The 16,468-nt window shown below is 47.5% G+C and overlaps 2 protein-coding genes across 4 annotated transcripts in view; both read left to right on the forward strand.

Moving 5' to 3' along the window:
* LOC131215171 (uncharacterized) overlaps nt 1-12,456 on the forward strand; it is a 33,347-nt gene extending 20,891 nt beyond the window's left edge. The window contains exons 2-5 of the mRNA XM_058209557.1: nt 10,620-10,742; nt 11,727-11,856; nt 12,087-12,185; nt 12,408-12,456. Coding sequence (XP_058065540.1) covers nt 10,634-10,742; nt 11,727-11,856; nt 12,087-12,185; nt 12,408-12,456 — 387 coding nt within the window. The 5' untranslated portion in view covers nt 10,620-10,633. The remainder of the gene's footprint in view (nt 1-10,619; nt 10,743-11,726; nt 11,857-12,086; nt 12,186-12,407) is intronic.
* A 1,525-nt stretch (nt 12,457-13,981) lies between these two features.
* The window catches only part of LOC131216639 (rab11 family-interacting protein 4B), a 34,547-nt gene continuing 32,060 nt past the window's right edge, over nt 13,982-16,468 (forward strand). Inside the window, exons 1-2 of one of the 3 annotated variants that reach the window (XM_058211186.1) lie at nt 13,982-14,269; nt 16,215-16,253. In XM_058211186.1, the coding sequence (XP_058067169.1) occupies nt 14,211-14,269; nt 16,215-16,253 (98 nt within the window). In that variant the 5' untranslated portion in view covers nt 13,982-14,210. Of the gene's footprint in view, nt 14,270-14,387; nt 14,630-16,214; nt 16,254-16,468 lie in introns of those variants that run through there. The other 2 variants (XM_058211188.1, XM_058211187.1) reach the window with 2 other exon arrangements.

The raw sequence follows: 16,468 nt of genomic DNA on the forward strand, positions 1-16,468 counted from the left end.
TGCTCATCGCGCCTTGTCTCACCTGCATCGCGGTCGGTGGGAACAGCACACATACAACGCAAAGCACCAACACACTCAGGCACTCCGCTACTCAAGGTAGGCATCCGCCGCGGACCGCGGACCTCGAACCTTTCGGTTTCACCGTGTCCCACAAAACAAGTTTTCCTTCGGAAACCATTCTCTATCCCCCTCACTCCAAAGAAGACACTACTGCTGGTGCTCTCTCTGTCTTCCTCCTCTCCGGATTCTGCAGGTCGAGTGGCCATTCCTTTTTTTATGCGGTCGTACGAGCCTCATTTTGCATTTCTGCTGCTGCATCACTTCTTCTTTGGCCGATCGGTCTCTCTTCCCCCGTCTCGCTGGGGACGGGAAACCCCCCAGCATGGTAGAGTGACCACGGAATACCGGTTTCGGAATCGCATCCCCCAGTTCTGAAGTAAAGGGTTTGCTCACTGAGTTGTGAATCCGAGTGTCAAGCGAACCGAAAATCGGCCCCGCGGTCATGTAACAGAGCACCCCCCCAAGAATTACCCGGTTCGTGGGGGGGCGGAAGAAGCGATGGCGAACTTTTAAAACGTGTCGTACCGTAACCGTCTCGGGGATTCCTTACGATTCCTCCGATTTGCGGTCTCTCTCTCTCCCGTGAGTTAAATACCTCGGTTACGATGCTCCGTTGCAAAGTCATTTGGGTCAAAATTCAGCATTTCAAATGAAATCGGAAATTTACAATTAATATTCCACCGCCCAAGGAACGTTCTTAAATGTCCCGTTTTTTGAGCAACGACGGACTTAGCTTCGTTATCTCTCAATGGACCATTAGCTTCATGTTTGGTCTGCGCACGTCTGCCGGCCCTGTTTTCATAAGCATCGAGGCAGTGGAGTTCAGTGTTTTCCCGATCCTTTCCACTGGGCTGTTGCAACAACATCGAAATGCATCATGCACCTCTTGAGTGTTGCTGGGATTTTGAACCCACTGTGTTGGGGTTAGCCAGATGGAACGCGTTTAGGGTTGAGACACAAACAAAACCACGAAAAGTATGGCATGAAAAGTGTGTTCTATACTAGAACACTAATTCTTTATTGAAAACAGCTCCATCTCCGATTGTGGACCCGAAAGAATTGAAACGAAATTCAGCTGATGTTAAAGGAATTCGACTCCACATCGTAAAATAGCCATGTCGAATGTTAAAATGCTGATCTTCATCTTCGCTACCGTGAGACTTCAGTGCTTCGCCAGTCCCAGTTTCGCAGCAAGTCTAGTGTAAAGATGGTCTGGCCGTGCACCCTTTTGAAGTGGCCGAGACCTAATCTGGGGCAGACGATTTTCTACGTTCACCGGTGGTTCTCTTGCGTGGTTCCACCTCTCACGCAGAGCATACACACGCCTTCAGGCTGGCCTTCAGCGAGAGTTTTTGTTCCCACATTCTACTTTTCGAAACATTCATTTTCCCAAAAAACGCCCGACGGCGGCCGCGACCATTAAAGGAGTCGTGGAGTGTGGAGTCTGGGCTGGGTACGACTAATGTCCGTCCAAATGGCAGCATTGGTTCATGGAGGAGAGCGGAATCATTCAGCGAGTCTATCAATCCGGAGCTAAGGGTCGCCCAATCTTTGGCATCCTGTGCGCGTGGTTCAGAATCTGCTGCTTCTTAGCCCCGGACACGATCTAGCGAGACGGCTAGCGCCAGCAATGGAACAGGAATAGCTTCTTCTTCGTGTTGCGGCTCATTTTTTCAAAAACCCTAATCTCATAACGCTTGCAGCTCCAAGAAGCCGCCCAGTGTTGGATATGTGCTCTCACGGGTGTGGTTTTAAAATATATGTGAGAAAACTGCTGTCGGCGGCGGGGGAGGAAGTTTTACCATTCCGGTGTGTGGTTGGAGCTCTGTGTTCCAGCCATCGTCATCGTCGATGGTAGAGTCTACCAACCATCACAACCACCACCAACACCGGAAGGCGAAAGATACGAACATGCCCGATGCCTGATGATGATGATGATGTTCCATTCCGTGCGCACCACGAAACCAATGGGCGTAATAAACCTTCACCGTGACTGGCCCCCGTGCGGCTGTATTGGTGAGCAGAGGGCCGATCAAGCGCCGTGTAGCTAACCCATTAGGTCCAAGTTTCTTGGGGGGTTTCGGGGTTTGTTTGGTCCGAAGGTATGTTGCGTTTTTACCGGCAAATTGCGCTGGCACGATACTTTGAACCCATCAATCCCCGGCCATTGGTATGCCCGGTGGAACCGCTTCATCAAATCTGAACATTTTGAACTCCAACTTTAGTTTGCCAGTTTAGTTTGGCTTTCATCGTCTTGAGGATTTCCGAGAGCCACTGGAGTTTGGGGTCACTTCCAGTGCGAAAAGCTTCACCACTTGCCAGTTAGTTACTCTGCTGGGGCCACGACGACGCACATCAGCACGTAGCCCCCCGCGGTAGCATCTGGCTTGACGTGCTCATTGTTGGACTGCAGGAATTGTTTACTTTTAAATCACGTACACAGCCAGCACCCCACACACATGCAGATAAGAAGCCGTGTGCGATGTGCCGGCTGCCGGCTGGTGAGACCCACGGCTCTCTCAGCCCAGGACCGTGAACGGAAGCGCGAAAGAAATACCGTTTCCGGAACGGCAACTGCGGAGCCTGCCGAAGCTGCTGGCTTGCGGAGATCTTGCGGAGGAACGTGTGCCGGTGGCGTGTTCCGTAGGTAATTACACTCAAACGCTTTCGGGTTATTGGTTACCGGAAAGGGTTGTCTGCAGCCGCAGGCATTACAATGGACCCTGGTTGCCCTGGCGAGGCGAGGACAATAAAAATCGATGAAAGAAGGAACGCAGCCTAATGTATGCTTCCGGTGGGTAAGTGCGTGCGTGCGCACGAGTCCCAAACCGGGTCTTTCTAGGAGTTGGGTTACGCGCTACTTGAAAGTGATCGAATTGAGGAGGTTCTTCTAAAGACCCGGGGTAATTAATGACGCAGATGCAACCATCCGGCGGCCCGAGCCGGTGCGAGACATGTTGATGAAAGGTGAATGCCTCGATATTCCGCTGTCTAGCTGTTGTTGGCGCAACATCAAACCTTGGAGATCTCCATTGTTTTGTTAATAATTGGTTACCGGCCAAACCTCGTTGTTGCGGTCACGTTTTATTGAGCAAATAAAATTATGCTAATGGCAGAGAGTGAGATAAATAAGGTGCAACGGTCGAAACACCTCGGTGGCTGCAACAACGCTTTAACTGCCACGTCAAGTTTAACTCCGTCGCCCGTCCGCATTATTCGGGCTGGACTTTCTCAAAACAGTCCGCAGTAATTAATGTCCCGCCGAATGTCCCATCGCAAACGACCTCTAGAGCCAGGAGGTGCCTTCCCCGCGCTGCCCATTGTTTCGTGTCGCTATCACCCAAGATCGTAAAGCCTGAACGACGCGGGAACCAGTGGATCGTTTTGTCCCCAAACCGAAATGGAACTCGCCCGCGACCTACAGTGATGATGGGTTAATGTATGGAGTTTGATGTGTTGCCCACCATTTGGTGGAATGCTGTGAGCTAAGGTTTTTCGGCAAATCCACGGTGGGCTTTCATTGTTAAAACTCGTAACTCAACGGAGTAGCGGGAGCTCCTCGACTAGATACCGATTCATCCACGCGATCTTTCGTTTGATGTTTTTCCGGTGATGGAAATTTAAGACCCCCGTCGGCACCGAATCCCATTCTCGATCAGTCGACGGACCCGGTGGGCCAACAATGAAAGTGATAATTTAACCACCTTCTCCGGTGTGCTTCCCGGTGCGTGAAAGTTTCACTCGTTTTTTCTCCCGCTCGCTTGGGGTCTTAGCATCATCCTGGGTTGGGTTGCATAAATTTTGCGATTTTATGCATTTCATCAAAGTGACGTTTATTGCTCGGGTGAGTAACGGGACGGCGGAAGAAACGGCATGGAAATCGAAGCACCGGAGTGCGCCGATCCGAGTTGTTTGCTGGCGCGAGATTGGCAGCGGCCGCACGTGAAATTTGCAACGAATGTGTTTGAAGGCACGTGCTGCCGTAAGGTGAAATGTGCGGCTGATGAATGTTTCATGACGGGGTTCAGTGCAGTACAAACTTTCGTCTCGTGAGCTGGGCTTACCCGGTGGCATCGATAGGCCAATGCCGCCATGGTGGAACCCTGCCACTGTTCAATAAAATAAAGTGCTCACTGGCACTGTGGATGGCGCTATGCTCTATTAACGACGGGAATATATTACCGCCGATCGGCGCCTCGTGTTGCTTTCTGTGTCTGATCTGAGAGAAATTGAGTGACGGATTTGTGAATCGAAAAGTCGGCACTGAAGCCTTCCTAATACCATTCGTTCCCGGGTTCCACTCGCATGCTCGATTTTCCGCCACAGTCCTCGGAGCTCAAGTTTTCTGGATTCACTACAGTCACCATTTAAATCTAAACAGGATGTGTCTCAATTACATTCGAAGCTCATGCATCCGTATGTCTTTTAGACTATCAGATTATACGTGCCCTGTTCAAACATTTTCGCGACCTTTGGGTTTTTTTCAAAAAGTATATTAATTCATGAATATCTATTTTGAAATCCCCATCAGACATTATACACTTGTGCCGGCGATTTTTCTAATCCTCGAAGCACTTCAAAAAATCATTTTTTGTGATCTTGTTTAGATCCTTCTTCGTCTTTATCTCCTAAATGAAACAACGAACTTCTCAACCCTCTGAGAACATTTTGAACCACCGATAAACGCTGCTTTGGGCCAAAATAGCTTCACCGCAAGCCACAATTTCTTTGTCATCAGTTTTTGGGAGCAGACAACAACTGTCAAAATGGGCGAAGTTGTCTCCACAAGTGAGTGACATGGGAAGAAACATAACAAAAAATGTACAAAATTGAATATAATATAATAAAATATAAAATGCAGCCATATCTATTAGTAAGTAACATAAAATCATCCTTGCATGATCAATTTGATCTTAGGAGTTTGGGATCTTATGATCTTTGATAAGGAAATAGTCATATGGTGACAGATCAGGCGAATATGGAGGCAGGTCAATGATAAACATTGATTTTATGTTTAAAAACTAATTAACGACGATTAACGATTAAAAACTAATTAATTAACCATAAACTTGTTGTAACAAATTATAACACATGTTTGACAAAGTTTGAAACAAACTATAATAATGGCTCTTTGCTGCTTTGTTTACTTTTCCACCACATGTCATAAGTCTAATGACACTTCAACGCGCATAACTTTTTAATCTACCATCCGATTTGCATGAAGTTGGATGCGTTTGAAAAATGAAGCACGTACCTTTCAAACTATGTCATTATCTAATAAATATGGCTTCCTTTTTGATAAAAAAGAAATAAATCTCGTTTTTTTTAAGATACACTGTGTACTTTCGTGCCCAACACAGTTTGCCCCTACAGTGTATTGTGTATTTCGAGTATGAGATAAACAGAGCTGACGCGTCCATTACCCGGAGGGACCACACAGCGATTCCTGCGATGCTGCCGGGGCTGTGAAAGAAATGGGATCTCCCACGGGTGTGTAAACACACGCCACATTAACAAAACACACTCACGGACGCCGTCCGACACGGTGTTGATGATGCGAATGCATTTCAATGTGCATCGAAAACGAACCCAAGGGGTCCCAAATCTGGGGATTTGGGGAACAAACCGAGTGTAGCACAATTGATAATCGCTGCGATTGAGTCATGCGCAGAGATGCGCCGAGATTGCCGGGTACGGCTCACTGGCGGCCCTAATCAGTGCTCCAGAGTCAGGCTTGATCGGCGTCTTATGCCACGATCGTGCCGATATTGGCGCGTTCGCGTAACGGTTTACTGCCACAATTATGCAACTGCCTCGCAAGCGATCATCGGGCGCGAAAGCGTGGCGGAAAATAACTTGCAATTTTAGGCGATGGAAAAATTCCCAACTGCACGCTGCTGGGTCTAGACGGTGGAAAATGAAAAGCACAAAACCCTACCTCTACCGGATAGTGTGCGAAATAGTACACGGTAGCATGTGGGGCCCAGCCTGTCAGGCACACTTCTTCGTTACGTCCGCTGGGCGCCCTTCGAGCGGTGAAGTAAGCAGCCGATTTCTCACGGAAATTTCGACGGCCCAAATAGGCTGCTGGCTGCTAAGTAAGGTTTCGTGAAGAAGATGCGCTTCCTTCCGCCCGTTCAGATCACGTTCGGAAGCAGCTGGAGGGTTCGAGTTTCAGACACCCACCAGCGCATGCGATCATGCGCGCGAAACACATGTTGCTGCCAGAAGGTGCCCGAAGGACCCCGGGACGGCACGGTTTCGGGATGCGAACAGGAAACCGAAACAGATGCACATTTTTTGGGCGCTCTGGAAGGAAGTGCTAGGTTCCACGGCGACGACGTCGTGTAGCTTACCGGAAAGGGAGATGAAGCAGATCGGAACACTAATGTGCAGATGATGAGCCGCTTCAGTCGCGTCGTAGGCCCCTCTCATGTTACTGCGGGCCAGCGCAAACTATCTATTCGAAGTGCACCTTTGTCCTCGGTGCTGCTGCCTCGTAGGTCCTGCCGTGCCATATGGTAGTGCCGATTGATGAATGGACCCGATTCTCGGGCATCTTGCACCAGTCTGTGCCTTGAACAGTGTTGTTGGTAGTTGGAAGAAATACCAACAAGTCTTGTTGTGGACCTCGGCATTATTTTATGCAACAATTTGTTTGCTTCCAGAGTTTGATGTGCGAGAAAAACGTACATACCGTCCGTGCGTTTGTTGACGTTGACCGTTGACGATGCTTTGCCTGTTCCACCTTGCTTTCAATGGGTGGTTTTCCCCATTGGCCAATACTATTTTCGAGCCATGACATGAACAATTCTAGTACAACCCGAAAGAAAACGAACTAGATGCAGCGGGGCGGCCAGAAAGCTAAATGGCCAGATCGTCACGTCGACGGTCTCCTACTGGCACACGGCACCGACGACGACGGACTCTTGCGCTATTTTTATGACGACGAGATGATCCGTAAACAGTGACCGAACAGGTCAACCCTCAACTGCCGCGCTACCGAGCAGCTCGTCGTGGCCGTTTGGGTTTTGCCGTATGATTTTAAGGCGATCGGATCATAGATTTGAGATCCCGTCGTGTGGACGACATCGCGTCATGCTTTGGTCAACGGCGTGGCGGTGCTCTATGGTTCGCTCGGCCTGGTCCGCTGACGGAAGAAAATAAAAATGAAACGAAAAAAATTGAGAAAGTGAAGCAATGATCTGTAACAAATTTCATGGTTCAATCGATTCGGATGCGGCTCTCGGTTTATAGCGCGGCGCTGGGCTGGGTCTCTGTTGTGAGTTGGCCACCCAGCAGCAGCACCCATTTCCTATCCGCTACAACAACAATCGACCGCCACACAAATGCATCTGGTTGGCAGCCATCGGAGGTTTATGGCAAGACAGATTTTCCTTTACAATGGCGGTAGCAGGGCTTTACTTCCCCACCATAAACACCCGACTATTATCCCGGATTTGATTGGATTGTTTTTTTTTTTATTTTTGACGCTCCTTCGTACGGCGATTGGACGAAACGGAATGATCGCCATAAAAATCGCGGCAGATCGCGCCTCTATTTGAGAGACAGTGGAAAATGGTGTGTTAACACGTGCGCCTGCGAGTGGGGCACAAATCTTAACTTTAATTAGTCAAGTGTCTGGGTCTTAATAGTTTGATATTTGTGTTTCTGCTATCCATTACAAAAAAAAACTATTTCAATTCTGCGCTTAATTGATTCTTTTTATTTGTTAAAAAATTAGCTTAAAAAATAACTCCGCTGTATTTTGTTGACAGCCTGCCAACGATCAATGGAATTCCGCTTGGTGCAGGTCCTTAGAAACCCGTCCTTAGATATGGGGCGCATGGAATATTTATTGTTGAAGGACTACGACAAAGGAACGCGAACCGCGAAAATCAATAACACCCGAGGAAGCCGAAACCAGAAAAAAGAGGAACAAATTAATCGATATCCGAAGGGAAGAGAATAGTAACAAATTCTAGTCAGAAAGTCAGACAACCGTCGACGGTCGGTCTGATTAACATAATCGACATTACCGGCACGCTACGCCGATGGCCGTTTGGCAGGCGCCAGACAGAAGTGGCCCTCGCGGAAAAAGGCTCTTTCGGCACTGACTCGGCGGTGTCGGCCGGTTTCCGGAAACGCAGAGGACGCTGGTCGCTGGACGACCCAGCAAACGGATTCCGTTTCCGTGCTGAGGCTAAATTAATAAAACATTGCCCTTCTTGGAAAACTCTTTTGTGCGGTGCTGCGTTATGTGTCGGTGGTCGACCATTTCCTCCAACACTAATTTTCCCGTCATTGCCAAGCCATCCCGACATTGCTGCCGGTCACGGATAAATGACCTCTGTGTGCCGGGGTCAGTTAATTTTTGAGCTAGTTCTGGAGAGTGAGAAAGAAACCCTCCTGTGGTGGTGGTCATCTTTTTGGACTCCAGTGAAATTAGCCACCCCAGGGACCCATAATTACTCGCCAGATCGCTCGGACATTAATTCGATTAAGCAACGGTGGTCAATTGATGCAAATTTGGCCATGGCCGATGGCTGTGTGATGCTGCCGTCCACGAGTCAGTGTTATTGATGGAACTCTCTGTCCTTCGACGTGGCTTTTGACGTTCTCTTTCCAACTTGCAACTGCCGAAAGGGAATCGAAGAAGACGAAGAAGCAGAGTTGTCTAGCTCGGGGTCATTACGCAACACACCGAACATAGCCGAGTGCGAGCTGCCAGTAGTGTTGATTTTCGTAATGTTGCAATGTTGAACCAGAAATATGTTGTATGGCATCGGAATGTCTGGAGGTTTAGATGAAATTTAAAAGGATAATCTTTCAAAAACGTCATAGACAGAAGGTACCGATACTACTCACGATGAGCATAATAGCATACACACTCTCTCTGAAGCGTGTGAGTAATTTTCATGCTCTGCCGTCTTAGGGGTCTATGCTCTGGCCGAGAGCGTTCTTGTCGGGTGCAACAACTTGTGGCTGCAGTTGCCATGTCTTTCGTTTCCACCGCATTCTCGAGCCCAACTCTTGTCTTGGTTCGTGCAGAAACGGCCTTAGTGTCGGTGACCACTGGCGCATCGCGCACTCGAGATGTTGGCGCGTTCCATCGCTGCCCGGGGGCTGTTGCGAGCATAAGGCCTGGAAGGTGTGTGTGGGTGGGTGCCTTTTGTCCGCTATGCTGTGAAAGATTTGCTTTAGACACGGTCATGCCTGCGGGGCCAATGGAAACTTGTGTAGCCCTCTCTCTAGCCAGAAGGAAAATCGCCAGCTAATGGAGGGGCCATCATCCGCAAAAGCTTCTGGCGGTGCTAATGAACTCCACCATTATGCTCGTGCGTTTTGTTGTTTTAATTACCCACGGGGCTTCTGGCACAAATCCGTAAACGCCCTCCCTTCGTGGCCGACGAAGTCTTGTCCCGTTCTCAAGTGTTTACCGTTGGAATGCAATTAAGTAACACCGGTTACTGGCGGCGCTACTGTTGGCGATAGTTTACCTGCTGTTCGTGCATCCAAGTCCAAGACTCGTTTACTACTTTTTGGGACGTCATTCGACAACAGTTTTAAATTAACCGGTTTCGGAACGGTATGTCGGGCTCATAAGTTCAGCATTTACTTTCGTTATCATCACGCCTAGGTGCGTCACTGAAGAGGTGCACTTCAGCTTATAGAACCTGAAACACGTGCGTGAATCATCGACTACGTATCACCATAATTACGGGCCGCAGGTGTTCTTTCTCTGACTTGACTGGTCACGTTGTATAAGCGGGAAGAACAATGTAAACTGGGGTCGATAAAGGTGTTTTATATATGCTACGAAATTCCATTCAATAAAGGCATGTAGACGTGCGCTGTTGTTTCTGTTAATCCATAAGCTTTATAACAAGCTTTCGTCTAAAACAAACTGACCTTAGATGTCACAGGGAAGTGCTAGATAGCAATAGAATACTTATCAAACGTTACGAAACGGGGCCGCAATTGTACATAGCGAAGAAGTGATACAGCTCGTGGTGGGCGGATGCGCACTTCTGTGGTTAATCTGTTGTTTTGAGTTTTGGTTCTATTCCGTCGTCAAATAGGACACCCATTTAGTTAACAAAGCCATGACACATTGCACTTGAGTTTGCCTCTAATGTGTAGCCCCCGCTTCAGTCACAACCGACCGAGTAAATTGTTTGTTTCATCAGTTTGTTTTTATGTTTAGCATTCATTGATAGCGTATTTGGATCGGGAAACAATGTTCGCCGTTGTGTTGAAACGTGAACGATAAATAACACGCCAAACAGTTACACCGATCGTTGAGCATTGCCATCTTAAGACCTCATCGACCTCAATAGCAACTTTGAAAAGTTTAATTCTGGGGCCGTAAAAGTCGAATGTTTGATGGAAATTCAACTGCACCGAAAAGAAAAACTTTTTTGATTTCTGGCCACCGGGGCCCGTTTATGTAAAGTCCTCCCGATTGTGTTCGCCACGGTTATTAAATATATTTAGGAATGTTGGTTTCGCTTCGTGTAACACTTTTTATATTATTTTTTCAATTACGTTCGTTTCAGATTTCCGTTCCGGGATGATGGCCCCATCACCTTCGAAAAGTTCCAAAACACAACATCCCGCCTTTCTCATAACAACGGATTCGGTGGACTCCAGTCCCGTTCCTTCAAGCCCTCCAAGCACAGGTAGGTCACGCAATGACTGGTTAGTGATGTTGAGTTCTCTCGGAGTTTGAACTTGATTTTCGTGTTGTTGCCCATATTTTGTCATGTATTTGGCGAACATTCGTTCGAAACGCTCGATCTCGCCGGTGCCGCTGGTTAAATTTCTTCCTCAGTTCCTCACGGTCGGAAAACTATCGGTTGTTGTTGTGGTGTAATTTTCACTTTCCATCAATTACTCGTCCTTCATCGGTCGCCGCACTCGTCTCCGAACTCGCTGGAACATTGATATCAGCTACTGACAGACACGCCGCCGTTGCCACGCTGCCCGTTTTGGAGATTTGCGCTTTGCATTTGCTCTGCTTGTTTCACTCTCTCGCCCCGCGGCTTTTCTTGCATTATTTTCATCATTTTCCTTCGGGGTTCGCCTTGACGCCGCGCTCTAGCGAAAGCTCTAGTGGCGGCCGATGAAGGAGAGAGTTACGTGGCAAAAGTAAGCCATCGCTTTCTTATGGGTTGGCTCTCGTTGGCTGTGTTTGTACTTTCAAAGTGCAATTTGTCATCCCACAACGATTCGCATCGGATTACTACACACAGACACTGCCTCCGCTCTGCCGGCGCAATTAAAAATCACCACCAGCCATCAGCTCGTAATTTTGAGGTGGTTTATTTGATTCGCTTGCGAGGCACGATTTGGCGCGCCGACATACTGATTGTGGGGACATAGAATGTGAAACATTGCAATTCATGAAAAGGCAATGCGCGTGCCTGTGCGCGAAATATGAAGGTTGGACAATTGAACTGACCGAAGGAGATTGTAACGGTGACCGATTTGGAACTGTTTCAGTAGCATCTTAATGATATCATCACGTAGCACTAATTGGCCGCTTATCTAATGGGGGTTTCCCAACTGCTGATGGATTATTCAACAGTTAGCATATACGGCTCACCGATCTGTTTGGTGTAGCACAAGATGAAAGTTAATCATATTCATGTTTCCGTTTCCAGATGCTCCAAAGTCGCAGTGCTCTTCGTTATCGGACGGCGAATCGTTCGAGTGTTACGGTGACATATCGATTTCCGAAGCCGGGGGAGTTGATTTAGAATTAGCACCGCACTTGAACTCCACCACTATCGGGTAAGGGCGTCCCCACGGGTCACGTGGATCACACGTTTTCCATCTGAGTGCATGCGTAAAGAGTAGTAAACGTGCCGATGTCGTTGTGCTCTAATTCACACGGAACCAGCTAGAAATCTATGCTTCTGCTAGTACCGTGTTTTTCTCCTAATAGTTTTGGTTTATGTTGTGTTTTTGTTCTATGTTTGTCCAACCGTCCCCCCATCGGGCTGCGTGTTTCTGTTGTGCAGCGAAAGCAATAGAATGAATACATCCGACAGAAACAGCAACACAGGCGGAATCAACAGACATTCGTGGAGCCGTACCAGCTTGCGTGGTGCGCCTAAAAGGTATGCAATTCGGTGTACAGCTGAAGGTTTCTTTCTAGGAAATAAGTATTTTATAGCAAACCTTTAGAAGTCGTGTCTATTTTAGTTTTGTTTCCATTTTTTGTCGTATATTGGTTTAGTTTTTGGGTTCAATTTAAAAAAATCCTCTGTTGCCTTTTTTACATTTTCTAAGATTCATTATTGACACACGATGCTAACATTGTAATATCATCTTCTTTGCAGCCAAAACGAGAATTTGCCGAACAGACGCTGGGGCTCCATGAGGCAGTAAGTGTACATCGTTTTATTTTAAATCTTAATTTCACTAGTTAGCGTTAGCTTTTTAGGCAAAACAGGTACAGCACTTCAGGTTAATGTTGGCATTCAGTTTAGTAGGTCGAGATTTTGCATAACATTTTTCTCCGTAGAGTGGAAATCCATATCTACCGATCGGTATCGGTAATTAAATCTTCACTGAAACAGTTTAACGTTTGCTATTAATACGTGTAATGGACCATTTCCTTCCGGTTTCCGCCGGCACAGGCTCGCGGCTCGCGCAATTCCCGTTTCCGACACACAGTCCAGTCCAGCTACAAACGACAGGTTTTTGCTCCGCTTGTAATCAGTGTCTGGTTTTTATTTCCCTCCAGACGCATTTCACTTTACCTGACGCGCGTGCTCGCGGCAGCTCAGTTTCTAGTTTTTCCATTTCAAATGTCGCCGTCGTCATCGACCGGCAGAGGGACAGCAACCGCAAGCAACACGTGAATCGCGTGCAGCTCGGGAGAAAATGGTTGAAACCCTGGTTTTGTTTTGATTCAATAAAATCTGTGAGACATTTTAAAGTCGCGCCGAACTGTACTGTTTGTTGTTGCTTCTAATTTTGCGCTTAAAAATAAAGCATAATAAAGCTTCGTTTGTGTAGTGGTGACAAACATGAGGAGCGGGTGTGCGTTAATGAAATATTTAAACTGGGGGGAATGGAGCACAAGTGTGTGTGTACACGGGCCGATTTACGGTAATTGGATGATGTATTTGGCACGCGAGGGACACGTTTCAAGTCATCTGCCCTTTCTTTTCATTCCCTCCCGACATTTGTGTTTGGACAAACGGAAAACAATAATTGGCCACAAATAAAATCGTCATTCGTCTTTCATTGAAGCTTTCGTTTGTCGCCCACTTCCCAAAGTAAATACGGAAAAATTATAATACAAGCATAAAGCTTTGTTACAATAATACGAAAGCTTGCGCACATCATGGGTCTAAAATAAAAGCTGTGCTCCACCCGGGAAGGTTCAGTGATAAGTTGAACTGCAAACAAAAAATCACATTTTGTAAAACAACAAATTGCATTAGTCACAACACATCCACCCACCTTCCTTCTGAGGTGAGTCAAAGTCGGTATTTTTTTTAAGCCGAAAGGCATGTAAAAAATGTCGCAAAAAAAGAAAATGGAAATTACCGAACGAGTACCCCGAAGCCCAACGTCGCCCAACCTTAATACAAAATTCCATGTGTGGCGCGGCGAGGTACACGTACATAATGTCCGCGTGTCAAACGCACAACTACATGCACACGAGTGCTTTACCGCGGGTACGTCATAGGGAGCGCGCGAACCGAACGCGAAGCCAATCCCGCCAGGCGTCCGCGTGTACGTAGCATGTGCGCCACGGTTTTGGCTGTCAACGCGAGAAATTTCGCTACCACCCGACGGGGACGGCTCCCAAAGGGGCTCCCCACCGGCGCAGGGCTGTCAGTTGTCATCGGGTGGTGGTCCTATTCGCAAGCAAACGGGGTACGGGCCGTCGTCGTCGTAGCGCGAAATCTCTACACTCGCGGTCCTCGGCGCCGTGTGACGAATCATATATTTGCGTACACAACACCACCTGGCGGGCGAGGCGAGAGCATACTTTCGTCCACGGCTTCGTCAGGGCTCCGATCGATGATATCATCCGGCGATTGTGGAGCTCTGGTCGCGAACTGCACCAAGAAGCAACGGTGTCGGTGATGTGAGAAATTCGTGTGTATCACGGCACATACATTTATATGGGTCATCACGACGACCGAAACCCGTGTGGAAAGTGCCCCCCTCAGGTGATAATGTTGTGAGTTGGAAATTAGCACGCCCAGGTGAAGCTGTGAGTCGCGGAGCGAGTGACCAAATGCTGCATTGGTGGTGCCTATAGCATTGGCTGCTATTGTTTGTTTTCGGGGCGACTTTTATCTACCGGTAGACCTCACCAATACACGGATTAGGTGCTAGTGTCACATGGTCGGTGTAGTAACTGTGTGCGTTTGCGAGTGTTTGTGATCAGCTGATAACGACAACACGCGCCTGCCAAAGTGCTAAAGTGTCTCCCTGGGCGAGAGGGATTGCAATTACAACTCTCCGCCGGCTTTTACATCGCCTTGTAGTAGTATGCTATGCCACCGGCCTACTTAGTGTTGTGGAATGATAATTTGTAGTGAGTTTCCTCCTTCCGAATCCATTCGAATTTCGTTCGTTAGCATCTCGAAGGCATCAAACCAGTAGTACTCAGCAAAGCAACTCGCCATGGATAACCTCTATAAACTGATGGTGTATAACAATGCTAGAAAGTTTGTATTAACCCACACACACACCCGCGCTGGTGTTGTTGAATTCTATCTGGACGTTACGCATCCGTAGCTCTGCCTTTTTTGCTTGGTTCCCGGGGGTGGCTGGGTGGGACGCTTGGCGATTGGTTTGGGGGTGTGCTGTGAGCGGGTTGTATAAAAGTGTGTTATGCATATGTGTTATTGTTTCGTTTCATTCGCGTTCCCCGTGCCGCGGCCTAGCCCTATCCCTATCTAATCCGCCTAGCGTTGGGCTTTTATAATTGGGCTTAGCGCGCGGAGCTTAGGCGCAGCGACATACGTAGGTCACCCGACGGCGAGGCGTTGCAGCCCTGGCTGTAATTTACCGATTGATGGAGTTAAAATTGGCGTATGTGGCGCGCGTGTAGACAGCCCTTGGAATTTGGATTTTCCTGCATGCGGCCGTTTATGACGAAATATCACAGTCCACTTTGATTGGAAGCGGCAATTTCGTGGTGGGCTGATAAAAATCGCACTGTCGAATCGAGTAAAATCAATTGAACCACAGCGATTTCGGGGGAGTTGCTTCTCCATTTCCCTGCTCTTTAAAAGAGACTTAGATGATGGTGCTTCGAAACGACATCTGACACGACAGAAGACGTGCATGACCAGATATGTCCAGTGTAGCGGCCAGCCGAACCGAACCGAACGGTACCTTTTATCTATCGATGACTGGTTTGTTTCGTAATGAGAAGCGGCCGGTAGTTGTTGCAGACGTGTAACGAACATAACGGCTACAATGCTGCGCTGGTCGATGGTATCGGACAAGATTGCCAGACTTATCGTGTAACTGAATCTTCAGGGCTACACGCGCACATTATTATTGAAAAACAAGCTGTTGAAGCACTGTTAACATTGTCTCCATTTGGAAAACATTTGATAAAATTAAGATTTTATTACTTGAAAGTCACTTCGACAAATGCTAAACACTTTAAGATTCATTGCTGAGGAGCCTCTCGTTTCGAGGGCGAGGGGCTGAAAATTTGTGTCAAGTTACTGTCAGTATTGCAAACTACTCAATTCCGTTGATTGTTGTGGTTGACCATTCTTCTTACTAGCCAACCGCAACAATAATCATACGAAAAACGACTCTACAGAACGGGCATAGGAAAAAAATCTCCCATTGGTTTGTGACACTCTTGCGAATGCTAGATCTGGGTTGTCAACGGAAGAAGGTTATTCCGCGGATGGAGACTCGGATGGAGTTAAAATAGTACCCATTCATAGTTGCCGTGTGAGAGGTTTATCATACGTAGACTGTGTCATGTGTTGGCTTGTGGGTTGGTGAAGGACATAGCAAATCGTTTGTTGCACCTCCTGCGTCTGTTGACTAAGAAAGCCGTGTTGCCTGTCGCTCAGATACACGATACTGTCTCCGACCTCATTTCATTAATGCGGCCACGATGGTGGGTTCTACTTTTTTCGTTTCAGCAGTTCTGGCAAACGGCAGCTAGGATCCAATGCCTTAGCGAAGTAAGTATTGACCTTGACGTTTATGTCCTTCTTCGTCGTACGCATACACACCAAAACATAGGTATCAAAGGAAAAAATGGCTTGGAAACAGACAAATCTCAAAACACTAAACTTAAAGGAGGACCACCAGTTTTTTTTATCTCCCTTCGTTTTATTTTTTATCGCTTACATTTCCATATGCGATTGCCTGCACATGCGATAATAGCACATTGAAT

The sequence above is a fragment of the Anopheles bellator genome, chromosome 1 (genome assembly GCF_943735745.2).
Source record: "Anopheles bellator chromosome 1, idAnoBellAS_SP24_06.2, whole genome shotgun sequence".
NCBI classification, from domain to species: Eukaryota; Metazoa; Arthropoda; class Insecta; order Diptera; family Culicidae; genus Anopheles; species Anopheles bellator.